Source organism: Guillardia theta (genome assembly GCF_000315625.1).
Source record: "Guillardia theta CCMP2712 unplaced genomic scaffold GUITHscaffold_44, whole genome shotgun sequence".
Lineage (NCBI taxonomy): Eukaryota > Cryptophyceae > Pyrenomonadales > Geminigeraceae > Guillardia > Guillardia theta.
The window spans coordinates 331,153-346,494 of record NW_005434630.1 but is presented as its reverse complement, the minus strand read 5'-3'; the positions used below and the strand labels follow the sequence as shown (position 1 = coordinate 346,494).

General features: G+C 52.9%; 6 protein-coding genes across 6 annotated transcripts; 3 read left to right on the top strand and 3 right to left on the bottom strand.

The window, feature by feature from the left end:
* Window positions 1–167: 167 nt before the first annotated feature.
* GUITHDRAFT_110260 (hypothetical protein) lies at window positions 168–3,339 on the top strand (the record flags this gene model as incomplete). Its single annotated transcript, XM_005830729.1, has 10 exons — window positions 168–185; window positions 519–1,206; window positions 1,257–1,297; window positions 1,808–1,897; window positions 1,948–2,046; window positions 2,123–2,164; window positions 2,209–2,297; window positions 2,346–2,672; window positions 2,724–2,800; window positions 3,260–3,339. 10 exons carry the CDS (start codon window positions 168–170, stop codon window positions 3,337–3,339), a joined length of 1,551 nt encoding a protein of 516 aa, XP_005830786.1.
* Window positions 3,340–4,204: 865 nt separating this feature from the next.
* GUITHDRAFT_140245 (hypothetical protein) lies at window positions 4,205–6,328 on the bottom strand (the record flags this gene model as incomplete). Its single annotated transcript, XM_005830728.1, has 3 exons — window positions 4,205–5,756; window positions 5,809–5,945; window positions 5,996–6,328. 3 exons carry the CDS (start codon window positions 6,326–6,328, stop codon window positions 4,205–4,207), a joined length of 2,022 nt encoding a protein of 673 aa, XP_005830785.1.
* Window positions 6,329–7,811: 1,483 nt separating this feature from the next.
* On the top strand, window positions 7,812–8,304 carry GUITHDRAFT_56682 (hypothetical protein; the record flags this gene model as incomplete). Its single annotated transcript, XM_005830727.1, has 2 exons — window positions 7,812–7,975; window positions 8,178–8,304. Coding segments are annotated over 2 exons (291 nt in total), but the record flags the coding sequence as incomplete, so codon positions are not given.
* A 277-nt stretch (window positions 8,305–8,581) lies between these two features.
* GUITHDRAFT_110257 (hypothetical protein) lies at window positions 8,582–10,180 on the top strand (the record flags this gene model as incomplete). The annotated part of the gene is made up of 3 exons (XM_005830726.1): window positions 8,582–9,132; window positions 9,179–9,356; window positions 9,401–10,180. The coding sequence occupies 3 exons, from the start codon at window positions 8,582–8,584 to the stop codon at window positions 10,178–10,180; spliced, it is 1,509 nt and encodes a 502-aa protein (XP_005830783.1).
* A 32-nt stretch (window positions 10,181–10,212) lies between these two features.
* Window positions 10,213–11,905, bottom strand: GUITHDRAFT_95252 (hypothetical protein; the record flags this gene model as incomplete). The annotated part of the gene is made up of 13 exons (XM_005830725.1): window positions 10,213–10,452; window positions 10,507–10,557; window positions 10,619–10,691; window positions 10,746–10,834; window positions 10,877–10,941; window positions 10,985–11,028; window positions 11,077–11,130; window positions 11,178–11,201; window positions 11,254–11,310; window positions 11,368–11,391; window positions 11,445–11,546; window positions 11,610–11,721; window positions 11,773–11,905. Coding segments are annotated over 13 exons (914 nt in total), but the record flags the coding sequence as incomplete, so codon positions are not given.
* A 927-nt stretch (window positions 11,906–12,832) lies between these two features.
* GUITHDRAFT_110255 (hypothetical protein) lies at window positions 12,833–14,632 on the bottom strand (the record flags this gene model as incomplete). The annotated part of the gene is made up of 12 exons (XM_005830724.1): window positions 12,833–12,916; window positions 13,084–13,140; window positions 13,200–13,259; window positions 13,313–13,354; window positions 13,442–13,487; window positions 13,561–13,607; window positions 13,660–13,705; window positions 13,761–13,843; window positions 13,896–13,976; window positions 14,032–14,195; window positions 14,378–14,562; window positions 14,610–14,632. The coding sequence occupies 12 exons, from the start codon at window positions 14,630–14,632 to the stop codon at window positions 12,833–12,835; spliced, it is 918 nt and encodes a 305-aa protein (XP_005830781.1).
* Between the last annotated feature and the right edge of the window lie 710 nt (window positions 14,633–15,342).

The following is a 15,342-nucleotide window of genomic DNA, read 5'->3' as shown; positions in this document are numbered from 1 at the left end:
ACTACCCCCACCCCCTACTCCGACCCCGAATATCCATTAAAGACCAGGGGTGGAGTCAGGGGGGGGCCAAAGGGCCGCTGGCCAAGATAAGTTACTACTGGGAATCATGTGACAGGTTGGGTGGGGAGGGTGGGGGTAGTGGGAGCGAGCTGGATCGGAACATCCGGATGGCCAAGGCGAACACGGTGAGGGCATGAGAGGAAGGAAAGAGCGCGGGGATGAGAGCAGGATGAAGCAGCGAAGCGACGAGAGAGATCGTGATCCCCAGATATGAGAGAGCCCAGGAGGAGAGTGAGTGCATGTAGACGCCTAGAGAACAGTACAGCTGCGACATTAGCAACGAGAAAGCGAGGAGAGTAAGACCGAGAAAGCAAGAGAACGCTTGGGTGTTGATTGCACCAAGGCAGTACAAGGAAGAGCTCGACGAACGCTGCATCACTCTTTCTTTGAGCATAGATCAGACCTACTCCATGACCTGTAGATCTACCATTCCTCAACTGAAGTGAAGACCTTGGCAGAGCTTTTCCGTTCTCAAGAACCCTGCGGACTGGAAGACCGACTGGCTTTGCTACTTGCTGTGCGATGGATGCGCATACGTACCTTACGACTCATGGGAGAAGGGAGAGGATAACTCTGTTGCATGCTGGAACTGTCAAGATAGGCAATGCCCGTATTGCTGCTGTGTAAGATACAACACTTGGGCGTTGGGGCCATTCTTGGGAGATGGTGGGCTCTGCTGCAAGAACCTTGGGAAGTTCTGTTGTACAACAAGTGAAGGCGCATGCTACTGCGAGAAACTCTGTGCAGACGACGGATCGTATTGCATCGACGATCGTACCTGTTTCTTGAGGAAAGAGCGCGGGGAGGTCGGGCAAGGCTCTGCGGGAAAGTGCTGCTGCGCACGATATCAGAGCGAATGCAGGCTGGAGTTTCCCTTGGACGACGACCAGATCTGCTGGAAGAACAATGGAAAGTGTCTGTGCTGCTATGGCACCGATGAATGTCAATGTCAGAAAATCGACTCGGCTGTAGGAATCCTCGCCTGCTCCGACCGCTTCTTATGTTTATTGTGCTCTTGTTTCTTGTGCCCGGAGAGAATGTTCATCGAGCTTCTCAGCAAGCGATATTGGGGAGAGGCCAAGAACGCAGCGAGTGAGAGCGTCGAGCCGCTCGCGGCGTCCAACTTCGGAAACAACCAATCCACAGGTGAAGAGCCTTGCGACTGGCGGTAGCGGGGGAGAGCTGATATGGTGCAGGAGCTGAGCAAGCTGAGGCTGCCTGTGGAGGCAAGGACGAGGTGCCGCTCGCACTGATGATGTAGGACGAGAGCCCGGCAGCTCGAGCAAGGACGCGGCTTGCTGCGATACATGAAATGATGCTACACGAATGAGAAGGCAGGTCTTCTGGTTGCCGAGACAGGAGCTGCGTGCCGCGTGTTGGAGCCATTAAGCTAGCGGCATATGATCAAGCCTTGTAGCTAGACTGCGTTGGAGGTTTACCTTCTAGCTACAACAGAAATGGCTGGGGCCAACAGGATTGTTCCCCTTCCAATTCTCTCAGTCTCAGATGTTTTCGTGCAGTTGCTACACTCTTCTTTCATAAAGTACCAGTCTTGTACGCCTCCCTCCTCCCTCCTCCCTCCTCCCTCCTCTCCTCTCCTCTCCTCTCCTCTCCTCTCCTCTCCCCTTCGCTTCCCTTCTCTCGCTGCCCGCTTGCCTTGTGCCTGCCTTCACTTTGTTCTGGTCAATTTTTCTTGTCAGAACTTGACTAGGTTGACTTTCCGTTGAACACTTCGCTTGCGATGCAGGCGCTTCGGCTGCTTGGGAAGGGCCTTGCGGAGAAGAAGGCGGAGAAGGAGGTCGAGAGTATGATCAAGGAGGAGCAGGACATGCTCAAGGTGGGGATTGGAGGAGCCTGAGACGGAAGGGACTGATCTCGTTCTTACAGGAGGCCGCCAGGCGCCTATCTGCAGCAAGCTATCGCAATTGGGGGTTTTCGTGCTCCCGTGAGACAAAGTTCGGGGAGGAGAGGGCACTGGTCAACCTGGTCCACACGTGTGGGGCCGCCATGCAGGCTTGCGCTCTCCCTCCCCCTCTTCCTCGCGCTGACTCGTCATGGGCAGTTTAAAGAGGAAGGGGAGCTTCCGATCCTGCGCGTCCAGATGGTACAGGAGGAAGATCTCTGCTCCTCGGCTCATGGGCTCTGCAGGGAGATGGGAGGATGGAGTGGATCATGCTGTCGGGAGAGGATGGGGCGGCAAGAGGCATGTTCAGCGAGGGGCCGGTCGAGCTCCTGAGGTGGAGGAGAGGAGAGGCGACGACGGTTGCTGCTGAGAGATAAAGCAGGCACTCGTTGATAGCGCAGAACCTGAGGGAGCGAGAGGAGCAAGACTTCGAGGAGGAGAACAGGAGGAGGGGGAGGAGGCAGGTCACACTGCCGGACTACATCGCCGACTTCCGGAAGTCCCTCGACTTCTGGGGGGCAGCGGAGGGAGGGCGTCCGGAGCTCGCGCAGGGGGAGGGAGCAGTGAAGCTCTCCGAGGAGACGAAGCTCCTTGCTGAGGTCCAGGTGTCGCTCATCACCATGGAGAACAGCATGAAGATCGCAAGGGAGAAGCTGCTCGAGCAGCTGGGGGTAGAGCAAGACCTCGTCCGGTTCCACGAGCTTGAAAGGTGGGGGCTCCTTGCAGTCTTGCCGCCCTGCTGACTTGCTACTGCCCACAGCTGCCAGGAGCTCGGCATGTGGAGGCTACAATGGCTCTGTCCTCGTCGTGAGTACGGAGGCCAGAAGGAGGAAGAAGGTAAGGAGAGGAGAGGATGAGGGAGGGAGTGAGAGGAGAGGAGGAAGGAGGGAGGGGGAGGTGAGGAGGAAGGAGGGAGGGGGAGGAAGGGAAGAAAGAGGTAAGGGCCCCACGTATCCTACTCATGCCGATGAACAGACGTACAGCGCTGCTGCTGCGCTTCAAGGAGGACGATGATGATGTGCTTGTCTCACATGAGTGAGGAGCACAACAGGATGTGGCTGCTACCTGACGGCTCCTTCGTTCTCATCAACGATCGCGGAAGCTGCTTGCGAACGTTCGGAGCTGGTACGAGGAGAGCAGGAAGAGCAGGGAGAGGAGGGGAGAGGAGAGGAGAGAAGAGAAGAGGAGAGGAGAGGAGAGGAGAGGAGAGGAGAGGAGAGGAGAGGAGAGGAGAGGAGAGGAGAGGAGAGGAGAGTTCAGTATACAACCATTCTGAGTGTATATCTCCTCTTGCAGGCAAGCCGAGGATCAAGCTGGAAAGGGATGATTTGATTCTGCACCTGCTTGCTCGGCATGTGGCGGAAACCAAGACCTGAGACGTCACGAGCACGAACCTGCGATGCAACTCTCCTTGCTCATCTTCTCTTCTTGTTCCTCTCCGTTTATATCTCCCTCTTTCCCCTGCTATCTTTCCCTTCTCCCTCTCTCCAGCCTCCCTCCTCCCGTCCATACCCCGCTACATTCTTCTCCTCCAGTTCCCCACTCCTCTTTCCTCCTAGAATTTCCCCCTTGCCGTTACTCTCATTCTCATCAAGTTGCCTCTTCTCCTCCACCTCCGTGCTTTCTACACATTTTCACTGCAGCCTATCCCGAGATCCCTCTCGGTCATGTTTCTCAGCTGTTGCAGTCTTGTACTTTTCCAATCGAAGAATTAATAAAGTCAGCAGCACTTGTTAGATTGATTGAAGTTCATGCTTCCGACCTCTGCAATGTTATTCATGTTGGTCGCAGGGATGTTAATGGCAGATCCTATGAACAGCTCCCAAAATCTTGTGATCTTGTTCATGTTGGATTTCTACTCTCACTTGCTTCTCACATTCGACGGGAGGAACAAGGAGGCGAATGCTCGGGGCAAGACCAGGAAGAAAGACCAGGAGGGTAGGAAGTGCGGAAGGAGGAGGGACAGGGAAAGTAGAGAAGTGGGAAGGAGGAGGGGGAGGCAGGGAGGCAAGGGGAAAGGGATATTCGAGGACAATTATGACTCTCTACAGCAAGTGAAAGCATTTCATTCTCTACAGCAAGTGAAGCATTTCATTCTCTACAGCAAGTGAAAGCATTTCATTCTCTACAGCAAGTGAAAGCATTTCATTGGTTTTAAAGACATTTAGATTGAAATGAATAAAATATCCTTCGACATGTACAGCTTTACATTTCCCTTGGACGGGCGTCCCTTTCCTCCTCTCAGCTCAGCGGCTTTGGCTTCCTCTCTCCCTTCTCCTCCCCCCATCCTGGCTCTTGACGTCTTGGAGGAGGAGGAGGAACCCCAGCCTCACCGGCTCGAGGAAGCGCGCGATTGGCGCCGAGTGTAATGGCCCTGACTTCTCCCCGTGCAGGAGCAGCAGGAGCAGCTTCTGTGCTTTGACTCTGCGCAACTTGAGGGGTCAGAGACGCCATGGCGCGAACGCCTCCCTGCGGCTTCGGACGGATAACGCCCAGCCTGGCGGCGAGGTTGGGGGCGACTATGGGCCTGCCATGGCGCTTGAAGGCGGGCTCGGAAGGAGGGGCTGGCTTGAGCGAGGACTCACTAGACTTGACCGAGTCGCTGGAGCTCGTGTTAGAGTCTCTCAGCTTCGACTCCTCCGACGGGGACGCATGGCCGGAGCTGGTGGGCTCCTGCTGGTGCAAGCTCCATCGTTCTCCTGCCTTCCAGTTCTTTGCCTCTTTCGCCTCTTCCTGCTGGACCTTCCTCGTGCTGCCGTTGCCGTCTGGCGTCTTCTTGGCAGCTGCTTGCTCGAGGATGTCGTCGATTCGGATCCCCTGCTGAGCTTCCCAATCCGCCGAGCTCGCAGCTGAGGACAAGGAGGAGGAGGTCGGAGGCCTGCTGACGTCTTCAAGATCGATCTGGTCGGCACCCACCAAGGAACTTCTGCTCGATCCCCTCGACTTGATGGAGGGCCTTGCAGACCCTCGCCGAGCCTGTTCCGGGGGAGTCGGGCCGCGGCTGTACACTTCACGTGCAGTCCTTCTGTTCCTGTAGAGGTCGTCGACTGCCGACCCACTGGACGACATGGAGGCTGGAGTGCTCCTACCGCTTGTTCCCTGGAAGATAAGTTTCCCTCCCGACGTCCCGCTCTTGAAGTGGTGTTCCGCCCCTGGCTTCACATCGAGCACTCCGGCCTTCCCTCCCGGCGCGGACTCGTCGACTTCTTCCTCGCTCTCGTCGAGATCGTACTCATCATATCTCCTCCAGTCCTTGATTTCTGGCTTCTGCCGGATCTTTCCATCATCGCTCCTTGTCGCTTCAGGGTTCACTGTATCCTCCGGGAGTACCGGGGGATAGACACCCGCGGCTTCCTTCACGTTCTTGGAGAAGGCTGTATCTTCTTCCTCTTCATATGAAGGAGACAAGGGCAGCCCACCTGCCTCGCCTGTCTTCAATCTTTCATCTTCGAAGGTGGTTCCTTTTTCATCTCTCTTTCGTCTCAACCGTCGAAGAAACACGATTAGTAGGACCACTAGAGCCAAACTCAAAACTCCGACTCCGATCAGGGTTGCAATGAAGGTAGTCTGGGAGGTGGTGGAGGCTTGCACGTACGCATTGTACTTGGGCATCACATCCTTGCAGTAAGGTATGTTGCTATATGCGATTTCGGTGGCGGTTACTTTTCGGAAGTTCAAACATTTCGCCGAACTGTCTGTGGCTTCTATGGAGCCCACTGTGATGCCATAACTGCAGTTCCTCTGCCCCAGCATTCCTTCCTTCCGCTTCACTTTGATGTAAAATTCTGCACTCCTGCCGCATCAAATTGATCAGTTGAACCTTGCAACCAGCAATCACAGCCTACCTCCTAAGGTAAATCTTCACTTGCTTCGAGACCGAGTTCGACACGTCCTGCATCTCTGAGATGTAGTTGAGGTCTGGGATACATCCCTCAGAGACAAAGACATCGTAGACTCCCCCTAGAGCAGGAGTGCAACGTCCCTGGTCAAGATATTTCAGGATAAACTCGCTGCGCAAGTGTAAGCATTTACCAGACTGCAGGAGACGTTCCAGGGGCTTCGAAGGTTGAAGAACATCTCTGCCTTAGTGTTTGTCCCAGGATCTCCTGTGACATGGTAGATTTGCTCCTCAGAGCAATCCTCTCCTCTTGCCCATCGATCGCAGACTCCGTCTACCCGCTTCGCGTCACAGACGTCGGTTTGACAGAGGCTGAGGAACGATGAGACAGAAGTCTGCAAGAGGCTCCTCCTGCTGGTGAGGTAATCACCCACTACAGAGATAGGTCCTGATTGCGAGATGGGGAAGAGTCCGTAAAGGAACAGGAGCCGCAAAGTCCCTCGAATGAATGTTCCCAGGGGTGGCATGTCTGAGGTCTAGCAAGGAATATCAAGTTCAAGGCTGGGTCATAGCGAATCTATCAGGATCAAGAGCATGAGAGTAAGCTGCCTTGGCAAGGTTTACGTTGGAAGAGTTCGTTGCGTGATCAAAAGGCAGGCGATGACCGCGAATCACCATGAAATTTTCGGAACATTATGAAATCAACACTGAATCAAGGTAGGAGGACGAAGAGCCTGCAGAGGCGATTGAACAGAGGGGAAGGATCACGCAAGTACAAGCAGATGGGCGTGAAGCGATGGAGGGAAGTGTGAAGGAGAAGGCCGAGGGAGTGCAGAGCGCATGGTAACGGCTGCAGCCAGGCAAGCCGCCTGCATGGTCGGTTGGGGGTAAGACAACGGAACCAGGGGGGTAGGGTTCAATGTCAGGGATAGGGGATGGTTGGGGGTGATCAATGGGTAAAGTGGGTAGGGTAGTATGTGAACTCTTCACTGACGGGGTGAGTTAACAGGAATTTGATGGGTAGGGGTGAAGTATTGATGCAGGGTGGGTTGCTCATGTGGACAATAGAGGGTGGGGGTACTTTGACTAGTGATTGATGTAATCGCCACTCGGTAGGGGGTCATGGTTAGATTTTTTGAAAGAGGGGGTTGTGTGACTAGAAAGTAGGGGTACTTGAGATATTGGGTCGGCTATGGGTAGGAGGGGTGGGGTAGTTGACTGAGGACAGCAAAACCGTTGGCGTTCAAGAGAAATTGGGCAGATTCCCACCCCCCCTTTTGAGTATGTAACCACCCGGTACCAAGGGTTCTCACCCCACCCCTTGGGGTTTTCACACACCCGTTCGTTTCTGGTGTCAAGTACCGGTTACCAAAGAATTTCAAATCCCTCCACCCCTCATCCGGTAGATCAAGCCGTTACACAAGTAGTTTCACATGTACGGTATGAGGGGTGTAAGCTTTACAACGAACCGGTGTTATCCACGGAAAAAAAGTAGGTAGGGGCTTATACTTTCTGTTAGGTCCCTGCCTGTGTCGTGAGAAATAACATCTAGAAAGACGGGGTTCAAAGAGGGAAATACAGGGGTATATTTCATACAAGTGGGGTGGGGGTATGTTCTGTAGGGGTAGTCACGCGGGCAATGGCGGCAAAGGAAGTTGGCAGATAGGAGGAGGAGGGAGGAGAGGACAAGAGGGAAGGAAGAGGAAGAAGCAAGAAGGAAATGCAGAGGAAATGAGAGAGCTGGGGCCAGGGGAGGAAGACGAGGACAGAATTCTCGAGCTACTGGGCGGAGGAAACGAGAAAGTCAAGAAAAAGCGTGCGATGGGATTATTAGGATGTAGATGGATCATGAATTAGTAAGAGGAGAAGGGGATCTGACGAGATGTGAGGGAAGCTACATGTTGCAGGAAAAGAAGAAACTCTTGGGAATCCAAAGACGTTTCGAGGCACCACGTGCAGGAACTGACCAGGTTGTTGGCAGGTGTCTTTATGGAGGTTGCCAACGGTGAAGAGTCCCCCGAGCGCGTCCGCTTCCTCGTTGAGCTTGAGTTCGTCCAGTGTCTGGCCAGCCCTCACTATCTCGATTGGCTTGCCAACCAGGGGTACCTGAGAGACCCGAAGTTCATCCGATACCTCGACTACCTGCAGTACTGGAAACAGCCGCAGTACTCCAAGTAAGAACTTTCTGCCCTCCTCCTCGTTAGCCTTGAGGAAGTCTCTCCTGTTTCGATCTGACTGCTTCAACTCTCCTTTCACATTCCCCGCACCCCCTCCTTCCCCTGGGATGTCTTGCGAGCGATGCAGCATGGGTGCCCCCCCACCCCCCCCCCCCTTCCCTCTCCTTGTATTCGATGAGCATTGACTTGAAGGGCTCAGGTTTCTGGTGTACCCTCACTGTTTGAGGTTTCTGGACCTTCTCCAGCACGAGGAAGTAAGGACGGTCTTGACAAACGATCGTTCCATCTGCCTCAAGATCACCGACCAGCAGTTCTATCACTGGCTGTACCGTCGCAGGCACATCGTTGAGCCTGAGGCTACAGAGGCCGAGATAGCAGAAGCGGTAGGTGGAGGCGCCGCTGAAGCTGCGCCAGCTGAGAAGGCTTGAGAGGCTCGGACGGCCTGTACGGCAGTGGCTTCCCGTGAAGTGAAATCTGGGCAGCAAATTCTTAAATAGAAAAACAAACAAAAGATAGAAGCGGAGGCGGAGGGGGTGGCGTTTGTGAAAGTGACGAAAGAGTTTTAGAGAGACAAAACTCAATCCAAGTGAAAATCGCAGCGTTATGGCCGATCACTTGGGGCTGATTGATGATTGGCATAATTTTTTCAATGGGAAGGCTGAGGAGATCTCAGGAAATCTAGCCGAGCCGGTGGCTGCTGATCAAGCAAGTGCTTCCTGTGTGAAGTCTGTGCTAGAGGGCTGTGTATCGCTCTTCGAAGAATCATTCAGGAGGATGGAGGATGAGTTGGAGTTGCTGAGGCGAATCATCTACAGGCACAAGAGTCAGATGAGGAACAGCCTGCACCTTCGCAACCTAAGTCAGATGAGGAAGGCTTGTGAACGGCTCATTTCAGGGGGTCTCCGGCAGTTGCTCAATCAAGCGATCGACGTGGTGTCGCTGGATGCTCCTTGCAAGTCCCCGTCAACGGAGCTGATCGAGTACATGATGGCTAGAAGCGTGTCGAACGGCGTCTTGAGTCTACGGTTGGTGGCGCGCGCAGAGATGTCATTCTTGTCCTGCGAGGAGCTCATCAAGAATGCTCTCTTCATGCCTTTCGCCATCGCATGCTACGCCATCTCTGCTCGCATCCGCTACCTGGCAAAGGATATCAGGTGATTCCTTCTCACGACTTGATCGTAGCATGACCCCATCTGACAGCTCGAACCTTGTCGAGGCTCATCTTCGTCTAAGTGTATTGACAAGTCGCGTCCGCAAACACCCGAAGTTCAGTGGGAAGACTGTGAATGAGATTATGGAGGCTCTTGGTGGATCGAGGTGGCCCACCAAGTATGAGGACCAGCTCAACCAGCTGCTGGAGCTCCTGAATGAACGCCAGGTACTCAACTTGTAACTTGGCAAAGTTGACGCCTTGCTTGTCAGGTTCGGGATGTCAAAGTTCTGTCCGAGGCGAACGAGAAAGATATTCTGGCGGCTGGTGAGAGCAAGGGTAGAGAAGGATCGGTGGAAGAGATGTCGGACAACGACGAGGGAGTCGCTATTGAATTCAGCGCAGCTGTAGAACATACCACAGCGAAAGGGAAAGAAAGCAAGCCGAAGCCAGATAAGGTAGCGACTTCGAAGGATGTTGCGTCGGATATGAAGAAAAAGAGGAAGAGAGAGATGGAACAGCCCAAAATCACACCTGAGAGTGTCGGGAAGAAAGCAAAGGCGAAAGATTTTGGTGGGGAACAAAAGAAGCGAGAGCCGCTTGAATCGCAAAAGAAGAATCAGCCTGCTGAGAAGAAGAATATGTTGGATTCTTTGATGCCTGTTCGTGACACGGACGAGGCGCCGACGGAGGGGAAATGTAATCGTGATTCTCCAGCTAAAGGAAAATCTGCAGAAAAATCGTCAGTGCAGGGAAAGCTCAAAGAAAAACCGCAAGACAAAGTAAAGACTGGAAGCAGCGGAACGAGCAAGAAGGTCGTGAGCGCCTCAAGCGCATGGCAGCTGATGAAACAAAATTCTTCTGTTGCCACTCTGACTAAGATCAACAAGGTTGAAGGAGGCAAGAGCAAGGTTGCAGAGAAGGTCGAGAAACCAAAAGGTTTCAAGTCTCCCTCGCAAGCAGATGTCGCCAAATCTGCTCAAGCCAAGAAGCCCAAAGGGGGTGGAGGTGGAATCTTTGATTCTCTCATGCCAAAGTCAGAATGGGAGTGAGAGAAGGGGTAAGAGAGCATATGGAATGCAATGCTTGTAAGTGATTTAAGGAGAAACAACAAGAATATTGTATCCAAACGTCCAAATTTCGACACGAAGAAATCATTTTGTGAGAGGTGAACTGCGACCGATTAAGTCAAGGAATCGAGCAGCGGCCGATAGCTGGCAATTCAAAAACCAGTCGTCTCACCTGACTGTGTGAATCCCGCACTCTGTCTTGTCCGATCCATCGGGATTCTGCATATTCTGAAACCTTCCAGCCCGTTCCATTCCTTTTCTCTCAATCAGAATTTTCCAACCCTATCTCCTCCTCCTCCTCCTCTCACCGTACAAGAACCACTTCTCCTTCTCCACGCGCAGTGTGCTGTGCATGTCTCCTGCACATGGATCAGCCTCTATCGCGTCCTGTAAGCATCGCATGCGACGCTGGGACGTCACCTAAGGAAGGGTAGCCATCATCATGGAGGGGATGGTAGGGGACCTTGTGTTGCTCGATGTATTTCCAGCAGTCCTGACAAGCACTCACTCCAAGGCCATCGAAACAGCCAGCAGGCTCGCGACACACCTCAAAGGTCCAGAAAGCGATTGGGTTCATCTTCTCCTTCTCCCAGACCTCGAGCGCTGCTCGTTCGAAGCCTTGATCTCGTCTCCGCCCTGCAGGACATGAGCTCTCGGTAGCTTCCGCAGCCTCCTCACCGTTGATCCAGAGTTTGGTCTTACTCTCTCGCAGAGCCCGAAGGAGAGGCTCGACCTTCGCTACCCTGCAAGAAATCAGCCTCACATTGATCGGAGCGACGACACGACTTGTCGTAGGTCTCGATGTCTTCAATGAAGATATCGTCCCCGTACTGAGCCAGAGTGAGCGCTTCATCAGCGTGATAGGACTTGGGGCTTGCCTTCTCATCAAACTCCTCGCGGGTTTCGCATCCTTCGGCCTTGTAGATCACAGCCTGTCAAGCGTCATCATGCCGTACACAAGTATCAAGACTGTCAAAACCTTGAATCCGTAAAACTTCTCAACCTGGAAGAATACACGTGTGAGTACTAATGTTCTGACATGAGGGTTTCACAACCTTCTCAAGAAATTCGAGCGTCTCAGGAAAGAGATGCAACGTGTCGATGAAGACAATCTGTTTCATGGTGCTCAACATTGGAACGGAGTCACAACAAGCAGAGCAACAAATAACCTTCACTTTCGGAAGCAGACCAGACTTTGATGCAACAACTTCAGTGCCCTGCACGACGCATTCGCAGGTTGAACTACCTTGTGCAAGATGTGCAAGATGACGTCGTCCCCCGCAATCAACGCGGTCGTGAACACGGGATTCTCGTACTTCGCTACTGCAAGAATGAGATCGTCAATAGCCTGCACCGAGCAAGGTCAGCTTGTTGTGAGCCACAAACATGCGCTGCTGGAAAAACTACTCACTTGCTGCTCGAGATATTTCAGCCGAGACTCGAGGTGCAGTTTGTTGTGCTCCTTCACGAACATATCGAGCTTGTCTTGCATCCTCAAGACAAGCTTCGATGGTCTGGACATGCTGATTGTGTACGTCACACGTGGAGAAACGCAACGGTCAAGGCAAGATCACCTCTCCTGCTTCGTGAGCTTTCCTAGGGAACTCCGGAGAGATTTGAAATGTATGGTGGGAGTTGGACAGTATGCAAAGGTGTTTGCAACTGACAATGAGAGGAGGACCAAAATGATGCAACTTTTTCGCATCTGTGAATAAGCAGTCATTTGACAGAGGATAATTTCTGAAGATATCATAGTAGCAAAACAATTCCAACATAGATATCCTACACCAGAAAGATCCAGATTCCGTCTCAAGTTTTCACTCCATGACATACACTTGTCCTGAATTACTCTTCGTTTCCTTGACTCAGTTCATATTATCGCCATGTTCTGCGCGAGAATATTTTTCTCCACATTCAGCCTGGGTAGCAGCACCACTGCTCTTGTTTGTTTTGATTCTGCCAACGGTGCTTTGTGTTCTTTCTCCTCCTGCTCTCCTCTGCTCTCCTCCATCCCTCCATCCCTCCTCCTACTTCTTTCTCTTCCATCCTCCTTCCATGCTCCTCTCCCCACCTCTTCCCACCTCCTCTCTCTCCTTCCTCTCCTCGCATCTTGTCACTTCCATTGCCACTGGTAATCAATCTAATCACAAGGCGCATCGACCTACCAGTCTCAACACTCTCCCACCCCCCTTGGCGTCAGCAGCGAAACATTTGATCCAAATGTATATATTCTGTTTTGAAATTTTTAAACTTTTAAAAATAATTTCGACGAAGATACCATATATTTTTGTTTCACCTGAAATATACTCACCCCCCCTACCCCTGTACCACTTACACTGCTGTACACCCCAACACGTCAGTCCGGCCACTAGTCGCCGACGCTAGTGTGCTTGCAGTAGTAGTTTTTACTGCCTTTTGTTTCTCCTAGTTTTCTGTTGAGGCGGATTTGTTAGTATACCCCGGAGTCACTCAGTCTATGAGTCTCGGAGGACTCCGGGAGGCCCTGCCAAGGGCCCGCCGGCTCACTGTCAGCACTGTCAGTCACTGTGGTGCCGGTGTGGTAGTATGGTGCTCACATGGCTTTATACTTTTGTGTCTAGGTTACAGAACTGCACTTAGTGACTTGCGAGGCCTCTAGAGCGACAGCAGGTTGGGATACTCGAGGATGACGTCATCCGCCGTGAGCGACTCCCATGGCTCCTCCGGCACCCAGAGCAGCTGCCGCGGGAGAAGTCAGCAACCTCGTCATGTAGGTAGCAGTGGGCGGAGGAGGACGAGGAGGAGGAGAAAAGGGAGACCGAGGAGGAGATGAATAGAGCAGAGGCGGGGGGCGACAAGACGAAACTTCGGCACATCGGCAGGAATAAGGGGGCAGGGAGGATAACCTCAGCAGCAACGAGCGAGTCCTCATTCAGAGCTTCTGTTCCCAGCGACATGAGAGCCTGCGGTGCTGGGGGTGAGGAGGAGGAGGAAGGAACGCAGGAGGACAAGGCATGCTCACCTCCTTGAGACTCTTACTGTCCCGGATCTCGGGAAGCTTCTTACCCTCCATGGCGACAACCTGAATCAAGCTCTCAGCCGAACCGTAGCTACGGAACAGCAGACTGCTCTCACCATGGTGATCACAGCCATGGTGCTCTTGCCGATGTCCTCGAGCTAGGGAGAAGGTGTCATCACCAGCAGGAGCATGACAAAAAGGACAAGCAATGGAGAGCTGGGGACAAAACAAGCAAGAGGAGTAACCTTTGTCTCCGAGCTCCTTGCTTCCGACTTGTCCTTCCCCGCAACCCTGCAGGAGAAACATTATGCGAGGGAGACCGAAGGCTCATCGAAAGTCTGGAGGGAGGTAAACAGATCCTTACAGGTTGAAAGTCTCCCTCTCCACCTTTGCACGCTCCGTGAAGGACATCTGAGACGCCAGTTTAAACACAAACCCACGGATCGGGGAGAACCAAGACTACCTGCGAGAAGATGTTCTCTCCCTCAGTGATATCCTTGACGGTTTTCCTGACACGATCGCAAGCCCGTCAGGCAATGACTTCATCAGACCATCTCAGCTCACGTCTCAACGGCTGCTGACACCCAATCGACTTCTCGCCGGAGGAGCGCGAGCGACACATCAGACACAAGGCTCGCCATGCTCCTCTGACGCCCATGGTCAGCACCCGAAGGCTAAGGAGACTCCTCTGAGGCAAACCTGCGATCTGCTGTCGCAATCTCGAGCCAGCCTTGCTACTGTACCCAGGAGAGAATTTGGCCCTCTATTGTCACAGCACACCTGGGCCGCAACGTCACGATCAGCCCTGCACGGGGCAGGCATCGGCTTCTCGTACCGCCACTTGGACCTTGGCGATGTTGATACCCGACGTCCTCCCTTGCCGCGCATTCTCAAACATGTTGTACGCCATCGCACCGGCGTAGGCGACCCCTCCGATGACAACGACGTCGGTGAGAAGGGGGCCGTAGAAGAACGGCCTCACGCCAAAGGGAGATAGACCTGCGCCAGAGTTACAAGTTGAAGATGCCGGGAGCCTCCAGCCGAGTTTCAACACCTAGGGGGGAATATCCAAGAGGAGACAGGGGAGGAGGAGCCACTATCACGCCACCTCCTGCCATGAGCAAAGGTCATGATGCTGCTGCATCACAAGGAAACGGGGACGACTCAAGGAGGTGACGTACCTATCTGTCTCTGCGCAGAAGACTTCATCGAAGACCTCACTGACGCCTTCATTGAGCTTCTTGCCGCTGCTCCTGCGCGGAAACCCGATCCTGCTACTCTCCCTCCGCTCTTGGCTGCGAAGGCATCCCCAGGTGAAAGAAGAAGCGCTACCGTAGCAAGTGCTATCACGGCAACGCGCTTGAAACTGAATCTCGATTAGCATCGCAAAGCAGCAAACAAGGGAGTTCCAACCTGTCGACTACACCCCCAGACATGTTTGTCTGCACTAAAGAACTTCTTGAGTTTCTTCTTGAAGATGCAGCTTTTAGATCAACGTATCGAGGTGACTTTGTTGAACATCTCCTCAAGCATTTGTCCAAGTAGACAGGGGACGGAGATTTCGCTGTTTGTAACAAGAAAGCTGAAGACAATACAAGCAAGGACATTCCTAGGATAGGCTTCAGCCAAAAAGAGAAATGCTTCATCTGCAACGTAGAGTCAACAAAGTAAATCGGCTTTCAAGACATGTCCAATATGAAGTTATCATTCCCACACTCAGAAAACAACTCCTTCTTGCACACAGGAAACCACTGTCTTGTTATGTGGAGGAACACAACCCCTTGTTGCATGCAGTTCGTTCACTCCCTAATCCTCAACCTCCAAGTTTGTCATGCTATACCCAACTTGTTGCTCCATGCAGCTCACCCATGCATACTTCCTGGATTCTGTAAATTATGTTGGCCCTATGGTACCTTCCTCGTTCGCCTTCCTTGTAGTGCTGCTAGCTCCTGCTCCTCCTGTTCCTGCTCCTCCTGCTCCTCCTGCTCCTCCTGCCCCCCTTCCACTTCCTCTTTCCCCTCCACCCTGTCCTGATCCACCATTCCCTTTAAAACTGTTCTATCCTTTAATACTGTTATATGGGGTGGGTCATGGGGGACTAGTTACGTCCCACTCAAATGGTAGAGAAAACCTTATAAAATGGGGG